Source organism: Trichomycterus rosablanca, chromosome 8, assembly GCF_030014385.1.
Source record: "Trichomycterus rosablanca isolate fTriRos1 chromosome 8, fTriRos1.hap1, whole genome shotgun sequence".
In the NCBI taxonomy this organism is placed as follows: domain Eukaryota; kingdom Metazoa; phylum Chordata; class Actinopteri; order Siluriformes; family Trichomycteridae; genus Trichomycterus; species Trichomycterus rosablanca.
In genome coordinates this window covers 40,660,218-40,676,318 of record NC_085995.1, presented here as the reverse complement: position 1 = coordinate 40,676,318, position 16,101 = coordinate 40,660,218, and the positions used below count along the sequence as shown (strand labels likewise).

The 16,101-nt window shown below is 41.7% G+C and overlaps 1 protein-coding gene across 1 annotated transcript in view; it reads right to left on the bottom strand.

The window, feature by feature from the left end:
- LOC134318743 (AF4/FMR2 family member 2-like) overlaps nt 1-16,101 on the bottom strand; it is a 37,541-nt gene that overhangs the window by 10,925 nt on the left and 10,515 nt on the right. The window contains exons 3-9 of the mRNA XM_062999675.1: nt 12,872-12,978; nt 11,215-11,377; nt 8,282-9,340; nt 7,062-7,177; nt 3,653-3,896; nt 1,497-1,630; nt 220-283 (exon numbers count right to left, since the gene is read on the bottom strand). Of these exons, the coding sequence (XP_062855745.1) occupies nt 220-283; nt 1,497-1,630; nt 3,653-3,896; nt 7,062-7,177; nt 8,282-9,340; nt 11,215-11,377; nt 12,872-12,978 (1,887 nt within the window). The remainder of the gene's footprint in view (nt 1-219; nt 284-1,496; nt 1,631-3,652; nt 3,897-7,061; nt 7,178-8,281; nt 9,341-11,214; nt 11,378-12,871; nt 12,979-16,101) is intronic.

The window sequence follows — 16,101 nt, the reverse complement described above, 5'->3', positions numbered from 1 at the left end:
GAGCGTGCAGGGGAATCGAACATATCCAAACTGAGTCAATGCTTGTTCACTCCACTTGGATGGTAAAATCCCGACGGTGTTTACCTTGTTTACCGCGTTTATTAGGCCTGTTATTATGGGCTGGCAGTGGGCCATGAGGCTTGAGGTATACCATCACTGCATGTTCATTATTCTGAAGGTTTAACAGTGTGCTAAGCTAGGTCAGAACGCGGGACTCACCAGGGCGTCGGCTTTGTGCTTCAGTTTCTTCGCCTCCTGCATGTAGTGTTCAGCGCTGTGAACCCTGAGAGAGGAGAAACACAAAATCATGAGAGTCCATGAACTTACCTGAACGTTATTAAACTTTAGAAGGTTTTTGAGGGCCGTTCACATGTTAATAAAGTAGGAGACGACGAGACAGACATGTGATGTTACTGATGAGATCTTTATGTTGCTTTACAATAAAATAACATAACGAATCCATCTATATAATCGTGTATATTAATAGCGAATTAGTCAGTGATAGCTCAGTGGTTAAGGTACTGGACTAGTAAACAGAAGGTTGCCGGTTCAAGCCCCGCCACCACCAAGTTGCCACTGTTGGGTCCTTGAGCGAGGCCCTTAACCCTCAATTGCTCATCGTGTTCTGCTCATTGTGTAAGTCGCTTTGGATAAAAGCGTCTGCTAAATGCTGAAAATGTAAATGTAAATGTAAATTAGTCACATCCTATATAAGTATTTACCTTTATTATGATTATGATTATTATTAATAATAATAATAATAATAATAATAATAATAAAAAAAAAACCATTATTTGTATTATTATGCTTATTGTTATTATTGATATTCTAATGATTTGTATTAGTATTAGTTAAGTATAAATATAAAATAACAATATTACAAAATAATACAAGTATTAATTATAATTATTATTATCATTATCAATAATAACAATAAAAAGAAAATATTATTATCATTATAATTATTTTGATTGTGATCATTATTATTATAATTATTACTATCTTATTAGTCAATCAATAATATAAACTTTTATATGTAAAATTTAAATATATTATTATTATTATTATATAATCACAACAACAATAATAGTAATTATAGTTATTGGAATAATAATAATAATAATAATAATAATAATAATTATTATTATTATTATATTAATAATAATAATAATTATTATATTAATAATAATAGTAATCATAACAATAAATAATACTAATAATACTAATAATAATAATACAAATAAAATAATTATATTAATAATAATAATAATAATTATTATTATTATTATATTAATAGTTGTAGGAGAAGTTGTAGGAGCTGTAGGACGAGTGCAGGGATCAAACAGGACCTGTCTGAACCACAAACCAGTTCTCCTGACCAGTTTATGCATTACTGGTGCAGTGTTTGCTGGAGCTGGGAGGACTGGGAGGACTGGGAGCGAGCAGGACGAGGAGTAACACAGTTATGATGAAATAACCCCGCTGTGGGTACGTACGTGTTGTTGAAGGTGAGTTTGGGTCTCCTGTGCTCCGTGTTCTCCGTGGTCAGGGCCGCAGGGTTCAGCCACGTGCTGGGATCCGACTGACCGTTGGAATGGACCGAGCTGGACTTTACGTGACCGTCTTCTTCCTGCTGTGAGGAAAACGTAGATTAGAATGAAGTTAATGAAGTTTTGGGGTCTGAAACAATCCAGGTCTGGTTTACCCAGAATAAGTGGGATCAATGCAGTGCTGAACCCTGGAATAATAATAATAAAAATAAAAATAATGATAATATTAATATTACTACTACTACTAATACTACTACTACTACTACTAATAATAATAATAATAAAATAAAAATAGTAATAATAATAATCATATAATAATAATAATAATAATAATAATAATATAAATTATTACTATTATTGTTATTCTAATTCTAATTATTATTATTATAGGCCATATTATTATTATTTGTATAGAATAACAAAAAATAAAATAATAATAATTATTATAATAATTGTTACTAATATTAATATTATTATTTATTATAATATTATTATTTTAGGACAATTAAAATAAAAAAAATTATTTACCGCTGCACCACCTGAGAAAATATTAATAATATTTAAATACATTTGTGATATTAAATTATAAAGTGCAAATAATTATTTTAAATGTATATATACAGTATATACACACTATCTGGTCAGAAGTATTGGGACACCTGAGCATGACCATGTAGAACCACCCCGTTCCAAAACCATGTGCAGTTATATCGAGTCGCTTCTTTTCTCCCTCTTCAAGACTTTGGAGTGTGTCTGTGGAAATTTGTGCTCAGTTCCTCTCGGCCGGTTCCTCTTGGCCGGTTTGAGACTCGGATGGCACATGGTTTCTATTTTCTCCTCTTCAGGGTTGTTTTGAAGTTCCAAAAGCGTAATTAGTTTAGTGAAAACACAGGACATGTGGTCGAAGCCCCGCGGCGAGGAGGAGGAATTAATCTGTGGTAAGACAGGATGGTTCGAATTCGGTCCAGTTAATGATGCCAGGACGTTCACGTTCTTGTCCAGCTCTGTCGTGTTTGTTTATAGATGATCAGACTAACACACGCACTCACCATGTGGAATCCAGCGTTTCCTTTCATCAGCGGTATTATTCACGTTCATCATTTAAACTCTGATGTTTTCATCTACGTCTCCATCCTGTCACCTCACAGAACTCTCACCCCTCCACTGCACATGCTCAGTTCGTCTCAATCTGGCCTCTTTAATCCTGTCCATCCTCATCACATCACTCACAACCAATCTCAGCATCTTCAGCCATATGAAATAATAATAATAATAATAATAATAAAATATAATAAATAATAATAAATAAATAAATAATAATAATAATAGTAAAAATAAAATATAATAAATAATAATAATAAAAATAAATAATAGTAAAAATAAAATAAAAATAATAATAATAATAATAGTAAAAATAAAATATAATAAATAATAATAATAAAAATAAATAATAGTAAAAATAAAATAAAAATAATAATAATAATAATAGTAAAAGTAAAATATAATAATAATAAATATTATTATTATTATAAAGAAATAAAATAATAATGATAATAATAATTATTATTATCATTATTATTTTTACCATTATTATTATCACTGTTTTTATTTTTATTTAATTATCATTGACATAGAATAAAATAATTATTCTAATAATTTTAGAATAATAATAGAAATATAATATATATTATTATTATTGTTTTTATTATAATTTAATTATTATTATCTATTGTACATATAATATTATTATTTTAGAATAATAATAATTATAAAAAATAAAATAATAATAATAAGTTATTTTTTATTTAATTCAAATATTACACTTATAGAATAATAATAGTAAAAATATAATAATAATAATAAAGTGATACAATTAAACTTATATCACAAATCACTCCTGCCACTCTACACCACCCAATCCACCCGCACTCTATTCTTCTTCTCTCTACCACGCCCTCCATTACTCTGTACACTCCACCCTCCGCACTTTCTTCCTCAAAACGAGGGTTGGGCCAGCGCAGCAAAGTGGAAATGACTAAACTGGATCAAAAAAGAAAAGGAAAAAACTAATATTTCTACACTGTAGTGTTGGTTGAACTTACGCTGCTGGTTTTGGAGTGCACCTTACTCTCTCCTCTCCGGTGCTTGTGAGAAGAAGACGAGGACGATAATGATGAAGAGGATGGGGGGATGGAATGGATGGAGGGTTGGCTGGCGGGGGCAGAGGTGTTACCCTCCGTACTGACTGTACTGCTCTCGCTGCTCCTCCGCTGGCGACCCACGGGCTCGTCTGACAGGGGAGACAGTAACGGCGGCAGCAGCTTCCTGGGCTGCTTCTTTGATGAGCTTGTAAAAAAAACAAAGAAAACACAGTCATGGGCGTGGTCTCCATCCATCCATCCATCCATCCATCAATCCATCCATCAATCAATTGATCCATCCATCAATCAACTGATCCATCCATCATCCATCATCCATCCATCCTCCATCATCCATCACTTTATCCATCCATCCATCATCCATCCATCATCCATCACTTTATCCATCCATCCATCATCCATCATCCATCCATTCATCCATCAATCAACTGATCCATCCATCCATCCAATCATCCATCCGTCTTTTAGAACATTTATTATATTCATCCATCCATCTCACTCACTCATCCACCATCCAATCATCTATCCATCTTTTAGAACAACTTCATTCTGACCACAGAAAACCCAGATGGATACAGAAAGAACATACTAAACTCCACATTAGCCATCTTTACAGCACTAATAAAAGTCATATCTTCTTTTCTAATCTGATTGAAACGGGGGTGTAGAGTCAGCGTCTCCACGCTGTCGGAGCTCCACTGATTTAACACCCAGCGGAAAGGTGATATTATTAAAAACCCCCAGGGTTGCCATCGCTTCCAAAAACCAGCATTATTCCTGATCTGCAGATCAGAGTGTCCAGATCTGCTGCGATCACTCACGTCTCAGTACAGTGGACGCCCAGATGGACTTGATGAACTCATGAGAAGGTCGTTGGTGGAATATTTATATCCGAGACGCAGCGTCAGACTGAAATCCCTGGCATTTAAAGAGATGAAGGTAACCCAAAGCTCCAAAGGCTAGAGGTGGACGCAGAACCGGACCTGCAACTCCTTCTGGACACTTGACTTCCGACTGAGGTATTTAGTCCAAATGTAAAAATGAATAATCTTTTTTTAAATAAAAAAGCAGGTGAAAATTAATGGCATCTTATTAATTTAGGCAAGGGCAAGGCAAGGCAAGTTTATTTGTATAGCACCTTTCATACACAGTGGCAATTCAAAGTGCTTTACATAAGGAAAAATTAAAAGCATTAAAACATTCCTGAGATCTAGAACCTCAGAAAGACTTCTTGCAAACATTTAGTTACAATTAAGACAACATGAAATTCAAACAAGAGAGATAAAAATTAAGAACATGAAAAATTAAAAGAAAATATTGTAAAATATACCCTACAATTTGGGAAATACGAAATTAAAACAAGAGAGATAAGCAATTAAAACATGAAAACTAAAAGAAAATATAGTAAAATATACCCTACAATTTAGAATGTACACTACTCTATAAAAAGAATTATTAAGAGCATGAAAAACTAAAAGAAATAGGGTAAAATGAGGGTAATAGCAAAAATTTCGAGCTCAATCATAGGCACAAGAAAAAAGAAAAGTTTTTAACCTGGATTTAAACATTTCTACATTTGAGGAACATCTAATATCTCCTGCAGTCTGTTCCAGTTCTATGCAGCCCAACAGCTAAATGCTGCTTCACCATGTTTAGTTTGGACTCTGAGCTCAACTAGCTGACCTGAGTCCATGGATCTAAGAGATCTACTGGGTTTATATTCTCTGAACATTTCTGAGATGTATTCTGGGCCGAACCCATTCAGTGATTTATAGACCAGTAGCAGCACTTTAAATTCTATTCTGTAACTAACCGGAAGCCAGTGTAGAGATTTTAGAACTGGAGTGATGTGCTCGGTTCTCTTCGTCTTAGTTAAAACTCTAGCAGCAGCGTTCTGAATGAGCTGTAACTGTTTAATGGTCTTTTTGGGAAGTCCAGTTAAGAGACCATTACAATAGTCCACCCTACTGGAGATAAAAGCATGGATCAGCTTCTCTAGGTCTTGTTGGCACACTAGACCCTTGATTTTGGCTATATTTCTAAGATGGTAGAAGGCTGTTTTGGTGATGGTTTTAATATGGCTGGTGAATGTAAGATCTGAGTCTATTAGAACGCCAAGATTTCGGACTTGGTCTTTGGTTTTTAGAGCCCGGGAACTGAGGTGCTCACTGACACTAGACCTCTTTTCTTTGCTGCCAAACACCACAATCTCTGTTTTGTCCTTATTTAACTGTAAAAAATTCTGGCTCATCCAGTTATTGATGTCCTCCAGACACTGACACAGTGGATCTATTGGGCTGTAATCATCTGGTGAGAGAGCCAGATATATCTGTGTGTCATCTGCATAACTATGGTAATCAATGTTGTTTAGAGCCATAAGGTTTGATAAGACTGGAACACTTATAACACTCTCAGAACATCTCAACAGAGAATCCTCTCCAGATCCTTCAGGGTTCTTGAGGTTCCTCTTAAGTCTTCAGGCTCTTCAGCAGGTTTTCAATGAGCTTTAGGTTAAGAGTCTACAAAGGTCTTGATGAAAGCTGGCCGACAACTCTATCTAAAACAAAGGTCCATCAAGAAATGCCCACATGGACGAGCAATTTTGAAAATCACGATTTTTTATCAGATCACAGTTGTCAGTAAGCCAAGAGCTTGGAGGTTCTTGGTGATAGAAACTTGTGGTGATCAGGGATGTCGGATTTCTGTCGTTCTGCCTCTCTTGTCCGATCACTCAGGTTTGGTGATGGTGGGGGAGGTGGGCGCTGATGTCCTGTGGAAGCTTCATGATCTTGTTACCTGCTCGCTCTGCCTTTTAGTTATGGTGTAATAATTAGTGGACGGAGTCTAAAACTCTCTGTAGAACTGATATTTTACTCCTAATGATTCACATTGTAACTCCATCTTCTGGTGTTTTACCCCGAGGTTAAATCCTGCAAGTCGAGACGGCAGTGCCAACAATGCTGCTCCTGCTAGATGTGACGGCGACCTGGCGTGTTTGCACCAAAAATGTCAAGAACTCACTACAGACTGAATAATGAAGAACTCACATTATTTTTTCACTAGTTATAACTTTTAGTTCATTTTAATTCTGTGTTTGTATGATTTGTGTAAATCCTATTTATTTAAAGTTTCCTTCAGGCCACCTGAGGAGGACGTGGGTCCCTGCTGAGTCTGGTTCCTCTCAAGGTTTCTTCCTTTATTTTTAAAGGAGGTTTTTCCTGACACTGTCTCCCTTGGTTTGCTCAACAGGGTTTTTTGGTCTGTCGGTCCTGGATTCTGTAAAGAAGCTTTGAGACGATGTCTACTGTAAAAAGCGCTATACAGATAAATTCTACTTGACTGAGATACTTACTCTTTAGCGCTGGAGAGTTTGTGGTTTTGGATGGGAGAGATACAGGGAGGCAGGAGCAGCACCTCCTTCTCCAGCTTTAACTTCTTGCTGGCACTCAGGACCTCACAATGATCCGACTAGAAATAAAATACAATTAACAAAAATAATAAAACCTAGACCAGACAGGTGGAGTCGCTCTTGCAGCGCCTTCCTTAAACATGGTCAATCTGGTAAATACTTAATCTGGTAAAAGCTCTTGAATACTCTTGTGTCCTAAAAACGTACACCGATCAGCCATAACATTAAAACCACCTCCTTGTTTCTGTACTCACTATCCATTTTATCAGCTCCACTTACCATATAGAAGCACTTTGTAGTTCTACAATTACTGACTGTAGTCCATCTGTTTCTCTGCATGCTTTGTTACCCCCTTTCACCCTGTTCTTCAATGATCAGGACCCCCACAGGACCACCACAGAGCAGGTATTATTTAGGTGGTGGATGATTCTCAGCACTGCAGTGACACTGACATGGTGGTGGTGTGTTAGTGTGTGTTGTGCTGGTATGAGTGGATCAGACACAGCAGCACTGCTGGAGTTTTTAAATACCGTGTCCACTCACCGTCCACTCTATTAGACACTCCTACCTAGTTGGTCCACCTTGTAGATGTAAAGTCAGAGACGATCGCTCATCTATTGCTGCTGTTTGAGTCGGTCATCCTCTAGACCTTCATCAGTGGTCACAGGACGCTGCCCACGGGGCGCTGTTGGCTGGATATTTTTGGTTGGTGGACTATTCTCAGTCCAGCAGTGACAGTGGGGTGTTTAAAAACTCCAGCAGCGCTGCTGTGTCTGATCCACTCATACCAGCACAACACACACTAACACACCACCACCATGTCAGTGTCACTGCAGTGCTGAGAATCATCCACCACCTAAATAATACCTGCTCTGTGGGGGTCCTGACCATTGAAGAACAGGGTGAAAGTGGGGTAACAAAGCATGTAGAGAAACAGATGGACTACAGTCAGTAATTGTAGAACTACAAAGTGCTTCTATATGGTAAGTGGAGCTGATCAAATGGACAGTGAGTACAGAAACAAGGAGGTGGTTTTAATGTTATGGCTGATCGAGGAGGTGGGTGCACCCTCAGTGCTGGTCCCAAGCCCTGATAGAATTACATCAGGAAGGGCATTTGGCGTAAACACCTCAGACGGAGAACAGAAGGTACTCGACACTTACCTTGTGTTTCCTTTTCGACTTGCTGCTGGTTTTCTCCAGGATGACAGAAGCGGGCGACTGCTGCCTCCTGTGTTTAAAGCCGGCACTCTCCCGGCACTCGGCCTTGGTAGGCGGCGGCTCGGGCGGGTCCTGCCCGGGGATGCGCGACAGCAGGCTCAGCTCGATCTTCACCCACAGGGACTTGACGTCCTCGAAGTCCCGCAGCGGTGACAGGAGCTCGTTAGGTACGATGGAGATGGGCGAGAACAGGGGCTCCTCGAGCAGGTCGGTGGCGCCGGGGTCCGGTATGGAGGTGCTGCTGGTGCTGGCGAGGCTGCTGACGCTCAGGATGTTGCTGTTACAGTCCTTAGATTTGAGATTTGAGATGTTCGGGCCTGGGCAGGGGAGATGTACCTTCGAGAGTTCCTCGGAGTCCGAGTGGCACTCCGATGAGGACGACTCTGTTTCGATGAACTCCTTCGACTTTGGGGTGATCTTACTAGGTCCTCTGTGCTTCTTCTTGTCTGGAACTGGGATACTTGCAGTGGTTGGGGTGGAGGCAGTGGTTCCTGTGGTGGATCGTGGCTCCTTCCTAGGCGCGGTCTTACCCCCTGACGCCCTCCCTCTTGGTTTGGCTGGTTCTAAAGGTGGAGGTTCTTTCTCTTTCGGGGTACTGCTGGAGTTGCCCGGCCTGGTCCAGGTAGGCTCCTCGCTGTTAGACGACTGGTCCACTTTCTTGGGCTGCTTCTTGCCTGTGCTCCTCCTTGAAGGAGGAAGGTCGACACAAGAACCCGTCTTGACCTTGGTAGACTTCCCGTCTGGGGCTTTCTGGTTCGTTTTAGGTTTGGCCTTTTCGCGGACCGGACTGAGCAAGGCTCGATCTTTGGGATCTGGTTGCACCAGGGCTGCATTCGGCTTGGTTTTAGCGCCGGTCTGGTTGTCTGGAGCTTGAACGTCTTCAGGTTGGGAGCTGCCAGGTCCAAGGGTCTCGGTCTGGGTGTTGGTAAGAACCTTGTTGTGAGGGGTGACCTTGTTTAGCCATTTATCCAGCTGCCACTTGTTCGTTGATGGTGGTTCAGGCTGAAGAAAAAGATCAGGAACATCGTTAAGATTAAATAATTCAATTTTTAATAATTTTTTCCCATTTCTGATCTCTGACCTGAATGATCTAACATTAACATTCACACCAACAACACTGTATCTACTGTTGAGCCTGGTTGGGGTGGTATTTTGGCTTGGGGCTGTTTGGCAGCTAGTGAAACTGCTTTTCTGCCAAAAGTGGATGGAATGAAGGAAGGAAAAAATCTCAAAGGTCAAAAGTCTTCAGGTCAACCTCAAACCATCAGCCGAAGGCTCGAATCTTGGACGCAACCGAATCATTTAATAACATTAAAACCACCTCCTTGTTTCTACACTCACTGTCCATGTTATCAGCTCCACTTACCATATAGAAGCACTTTGTAGTTCTACAATTACTGACTGTAGTCCATCTGTTTCTCTGCATGCTTTGTTACCCCCTTTCATCCTGTTCTTTAATGGTCAGGACCCCCACAGACACTGACATGGTGGTGGTGTGTTAGTGTGTGTTGTGATGGTATGAGTGGATCAGACACAGCAGCGCTGCTGGAGTTTTTAAACACCTCACTGTCACTGCTGGACTGAGAATAGTCCACCAACCAAAAATATATCCAGCCAACAGCGCCCCGTGGGCAGCGTCCTGTGACCACTGATGAAGGTCTAGAAGATGAGTGACTCAAACAGCAGCAATAGATGAGCGATCGTCTCTGACTTTACATCTACAAGATGGACCGACTAGGTAGGAGTGTCTAATAGAGTGGACAGTGAGTGGACACGGTGTTTAAAAACTCCAGCAGCGCTGCTGTGTCTGATCCACTCATACCAGCACAACACACACTAACACACCACCACCATGTCAGTGTCACTGCAGTGCTGAGAATCATCCACCACCTAAATAATACCTGCTCTGTGGGGGTCCTGTGGGGGTCCTGACCATTGAAGAACAGCATTAAAGGGGGTAACAAAGCATGTAGAGAAACAGATGGACTACAGTCAGTAATTGTAGAACTACAAAGTGCTTCTATATGATAAGTGGAGCTGATAAAATGAACAGTGAGTGTAGAAAGAAGGAGGTGGTTTTAATGTTATGGCTGATCGGTATATATATACATATATATATATTGTATATCACAGTTTCTCTCAGGCTTGCCAGCTCCTGCCAGGATTTCTGCTGGTGTGTGATGCCAGCAAACTTTACCTTTCTGGCGGCAACTCACCTGGGCTGTATAACTGCTATGGAAGTCGCGTCACGTACCGTGAAACAAGCGTTTTCCCGTGTAATATACAACTTGCTGTGAAATTTAAACTGTAATGTTTGTGTTTAGCGATTTAACATTGATTTCAGGGCTTCACCTCACTCTTCAATTGCTAAACACAACCAGCCTGTTACTGTTATGGCCTCAAATGAAGACTTGTGAACCATATTTTGGTGTTTGAGGTGTGGCCGGGAGTCTAAACTACAGAGATCAGCAACATGTCTGTCATTAAGCTGTTGTAAAATATTGTAAGCAGATAAGAAAGAACAGTTAGCACAGAATGGAGGTTCCAAAGTCCAACACCCAAATGTGATGTGACTAGAGCAGTATAAAGGGAGGCCCACAGTTCTGTTCCTTGTTCTTCTTCAGATACACTGCTGTAAGAACCCACGATGGTGCCGATAAATTCTCCAATCCAGTGTAACCTTGGTTTTCTTTTATCATCTGACACACCCATGGATGCTTTTGATCTGGATGTCCAACAAGCTCATGCTCAGGTCACCACATACTTCTGAACTTCCCAAAACGGACACCGTCCTTTAGACATTATTTGGACCTCATCATCTAGCTGTCCTGCTACAGACGTGAATCTTGACTTGGTCAGGACCGTGAAGCGTTTACCTCCGGTGTGGTGGCGCGTGACGCTCGGTTGCATTCGCTGTCGCTGGAGCTGCTCTCGCTGTCCGAGTCGGACTCTGAGCTGCTCTCTGATTCGCTGGAGCTCCCGGATGCGCCGCTGGAGTGCCTGCCAGGGTCAGCAGAACGTGGCGTTGGGGCAGGAAGACTGAAACAGAACAGACACAGAGAGGAAGAACATCAGTTACGTGATATGAGGACCCAGCTCTGATACCAAACACACACTATTTGGCTTTATGGAATATAGACCCCTAATACCCGACTCCATTTGCAGCTACAACAGCCTCTACTCTTTTAGAAAAGCTTTTCAGAAAGACTTGTGCCCCACTGGATGTTGGATGAGGAGAACCGGTTCAAACGCGTTTACGCATTTCGGCATTTAGCAGATGCCTTTATCCAAAGTGACTGTGACAGCATTCAGTCTAAGCAATTAAGGGTTAGGGGCCTTGCTCAGGGACCCAACAGCAGCAACCTGGCAGTAGAACCAGCCCTTGAACCAGCAGCCTTCTGATATCAGTCCAGTACCTTAACCACTAGGCTACAACAACGCTTTAATCCAAAGCAACTTACAATTCGATGAATTTGGGTTAAGGGCCATGCTCAGGGGCCCAACAGTGGCAACCCAACAGTTATGGGGCTTGAACCGGCAATCTTCTGATTACTAGTCCAGTACCTCAACCACTAGGCTACAACTGCCTACTAAATTCACTTATTTTTATGGACTGGTTTATGAGGTACACCATTCAGAGCACTTTATTGGGAACACCTATATATCACCAGTATACGGTCTGAGCAATTGAGGGTTAGGGGCCTTGCTTAGGGGCCCAATAGCAGCAACCTGGCAGTAGATCCAGCCCTTGAACCAGCAACCTTCTGATTATCAGTCCAGTACCTTAACCACTAGGCTACAACAACGCTTTAATCCAAAGCAACTTACAATTCGATCAATTTGGGTTAAGGGCCGTACTCAGGGGCCCAACAGTGGCAACCCAACAGTGATGGGGCTTGAACCGGCAACATTCTGATTACTAGTCCAGTATCTTACCCACTACCCACTACAATGATGCATTTAGCCAAAGCAACTTACAAGTCAAGAAACTGAGGGTTAAGGGCCTTGCTCAGGGGCCCAACAGTGACAACCTAGCAGTGGTGGGGCTTGAACCAGCAATTCTCATTTTTATTGACTGGTTTATGAGGTAAACCATTCAGAGCTTTTAATTAGGAACACCTATATAACACCAGTATACGGTCTGAGCAATCAAGGGTTAGGGGCCTTGCTCAGGGGCCCAACAGCGGCAACCCAACAGTGATGGGGCTTGAACCGACAACCTTCTCACCACTAGTGCAGTACCTTAAGTGCTGAATCAGCTCTGCCGTATGCAAAGTCCTGATGAAACACCAAACGTTTGCCACAGAGTTATCAGCGACTGTGGCTGAAACATTCAAACACCAACAAACAAAAGGGCGTCTATATACTTTTGGTTTTGTGTATTTACTAAATAAAAAGGCGATTTGTGGTAAAATGTTACCGTAGCGAGGACAGAACCTCCCGGAGTCCGCGGTGATTTATGGTTCTAAAAGAAACAGAGACGTGGACGGCTCGGTCCTCCACCCACGCCGTTATTATTCCCCATCATCTCACCGCTCGGCGCTGTTATTCATCACTTCATGAAAGCGCCGCGTCTCTAATCTAATAAACGCGCCGTCTCGGCGTCTCGGCGTGTCCTCGTCTTTACACGCGGGGTAAACCTGCTGGAGGGGGGCGAATTAAATCCCGTCCCAAAGGTCAGATCGGCTCGTTTTATTCTCAACACTGTTAGTGATTAAACTGCGACAGGGAGATGCATCATCATCTCTCACACAGACCATATCACTCCGGGCCCTGGGAACCGGGCGTGTCCAAACTCTCCAAAACAATACACAACCACGGGGCCACAACCACGGGGCCACAGAGTCCTCAGTAATAAACCATAACAGAGCTCCTGATTACCCACGATTCCTCTTGATTCTGTGATTTCACCCTAACAGGAAGATGATTATACCTCTTTAATTTAAACATAGCCACTTCCCTCTGAACTCACTCTCAGTGCGTTCGGTAGCTAGTTAGGAAGCACGGCTGCAGAGGCACAACTTCCTGTCCATCTGTCTGTCTTTCTTTTCTTCTTTGTCTGTCTGCCTGTCTTTATTTCTGTGTCTGTCTGTACTGTCGGTCGGTTGATCTTTCTTACTGTCTGTCTCTCTGTCTGTCTTTCCTTCTTTCTTCCTTCCTGTCTGTGTCTCTGTCTTTCTTTCTGTCTGTCTTTTTTCTTTCTCGGTCTGTCTTTCTGTCTGTCTTTCCTTTTTTCTTCCTTCCTGTCTGTCTGTCTTTCTGTCTGACTGTCTTTCTTTATTTCTGTCTGTCTTTCTCCCTGTCTGTTTGTCCTTCTTACTTTCCTTATTTCTTTAATTATGTCTGTCTGTTTTTCTTTCTTTCTCTTTTTGTCTTCCTTCCTTCCATCCCTCCTTCTTGTCTGTCTGTCTTTCTGTCTGTCTGTCTGTCTGTCTGTCTGTCTGTCTGTCTGTCTGTCTTCCGTCCTGTCGGTCTGTTTTCCTTTCTTCCTTCCTGTTTGTCTGTCTCTCTGTCTCTGTCTTTCTGTTCGTCTGTCTTTCTTCCTTCTTTCATCCTTCCTTCCTGGGAGGACTTCCTTTCTTGCTTCCTGTCTGTCTGTCTGTCTGTCTGTCTGTCTGTCTGTCTGTCTGTCTGTCTGTCTTTCTTTCTTTCTGTCTGTCTTTGTCTTTCCCTCCTTACTTCCTTGTTGATTGATTGATTTGCACCTAGTCTAGTTTTGGTAATTATCCCCCCCCCCCCCAGCATTGGGATCCTGCCGCTCCCTGTGATCAGCTGTCTTTGCACTGGCTGAGGAGAGCCGAGACTATCACCTGCACTCCGACAGCTCTAGAACCGGTGATCTCAGTAACAGTGGCTAAACCGTCATCGTTTCTCTTTTTTTGTTTGTTTGTTGGATGAATGATTTGGTTCCTGGGTGATGCTGAGCTGTGATGCTGAGCTGTGATGCTGAGCTGTGACGGTGGGTGTAAATACGCAGGAATAAAGCGACGTTTCAGTCCTCGCTCGGATACTTCAGTAAATGCGCCGGTGCTTTCTGAGATTTCACCTTTCTGAAAGAGCTAAACGAGATCGATGATTTAATCAATTAGCCCCTGTAATGGATTCGGTAGGGGCTGAGGGAAGCTTCAGTGATCGTTTCGGAGACGTTATTCTTCGGGGTCATTTATAAAAATAACGTTCGCGCGTCCCGCTGAAGATCGTTTAATAAAGCGGCGCCCAGCGAGGACGGCTAAATTATAAATGACGCCCCTCCGGCGGCGTCTCCGTCTTCTGCTCTCTCGCTCTGTCTCTGAACGCCTGAACACGCCCGTCCTGAGGTTCATACGAACAAACACGCAGACGTACGGTCATTCAGACATCAAAGAAGCCTTTGATGTTACGATATGATCTGAAATGTGTGTTTTGAGCTTTTCGACAGTTTTCAGCCCCCAACACAAACAACGGCAGATCAAATCAGGATGAAGCAAACGTTCCTCATCACTTTATCTTTTGATCTTCTGTTTCAAATGTTAACAAAAAGCCCCTGAAAAAAAGATCAAAGGGAATGATCAAAGGAAATCTCGCCATGATTAAATAATCTGTTCACCTGATTGATTAGGGTCACTTAAATGACCAGTTAACTTCGGTTTTCACTGGGGTATAAATATGAGGCGACTCCAGCTTACAGTACTGTGACGGTATACAGTCTGAGCAATTGAGGATTAAGGGACTTGCTCAAGAGCCCAACAGTGGCAACCTGGCAGTGGTGGGGCTTGAACCGGCGACCTTTCGGTTACTAGTCCAGGACCTTAACCACTAGGCTACAACTACAACTGCCCTAGACCAGATAATACAACAATGACATGCTAGAAAACGGCACTTTTGAAGCAACTGGAGATGTTTAGAATCTGTCCGGAAGGGACGTACGTCTTTACTGACCACACACAACGTGAGGAGGACGGTTCAAGAAGCCAAAGAATCTCCAAGGATCAGAGTTGAGGAAACCTGGAAGAAGCAGAAGTTTGGAGTTTGGGTTTGGGGTCAAAACCTTTCAGTAAAAGCGTGTTTTGGTCAACCGAATCCAAACTAAAGGCATTTCGGCAACAGTGATTAGAGACATGGACGACCACAAGCATGTGGCTTACATGTAAAAGGATCAGAAGTGATTCTGTATAGAGGAACACTCTCAGATCCCTTATCATGAGTTCTCCAGTCCTATTAAGCGTTATAACTTTAATAATAAAGTCCTTACTTAATTCACGGGCGTGGAAATCACGCCACGGAGCGTGAAATGAGCCGTTTCACGTGTAATATTTAATCAACTTTATTTCAACGTATTTCATTAGCGTCTAAAATATGAGGCGCCCTAGCAATCATACGATAATTAGTGTTCTGACAGTGTTTGATGTACAGTATGTGTTTACATATTGTGGTATTTTGTCCCTTTGTGGATCTATAATCCATGTAAACGTGTGTTCTCTACACACGTGATCACCTCTGTGCTGCACCTCAAAAGAACAAAGCAGTAAAGTGTTAAGCTTCCGATAGTTTATCTGTGTTCAGTTTCTTTCTTTCTTTATAAACTCAGAAACTCTAAAGACGCTCGGTTATACCAGCGATCCTACGGCAATTCAGTTAGCAATCAATTAGACAAAACGTCCAGGATGTAGAAGTGTAAAGCAGCTAAAGACACGACTAGGGTAACTGAGTTTGGAAAACTAACAACCAACGCAGAGGGGGGCGTATTTGAGACAGAACGTGAAGCCGCATATGTAAACAAAATG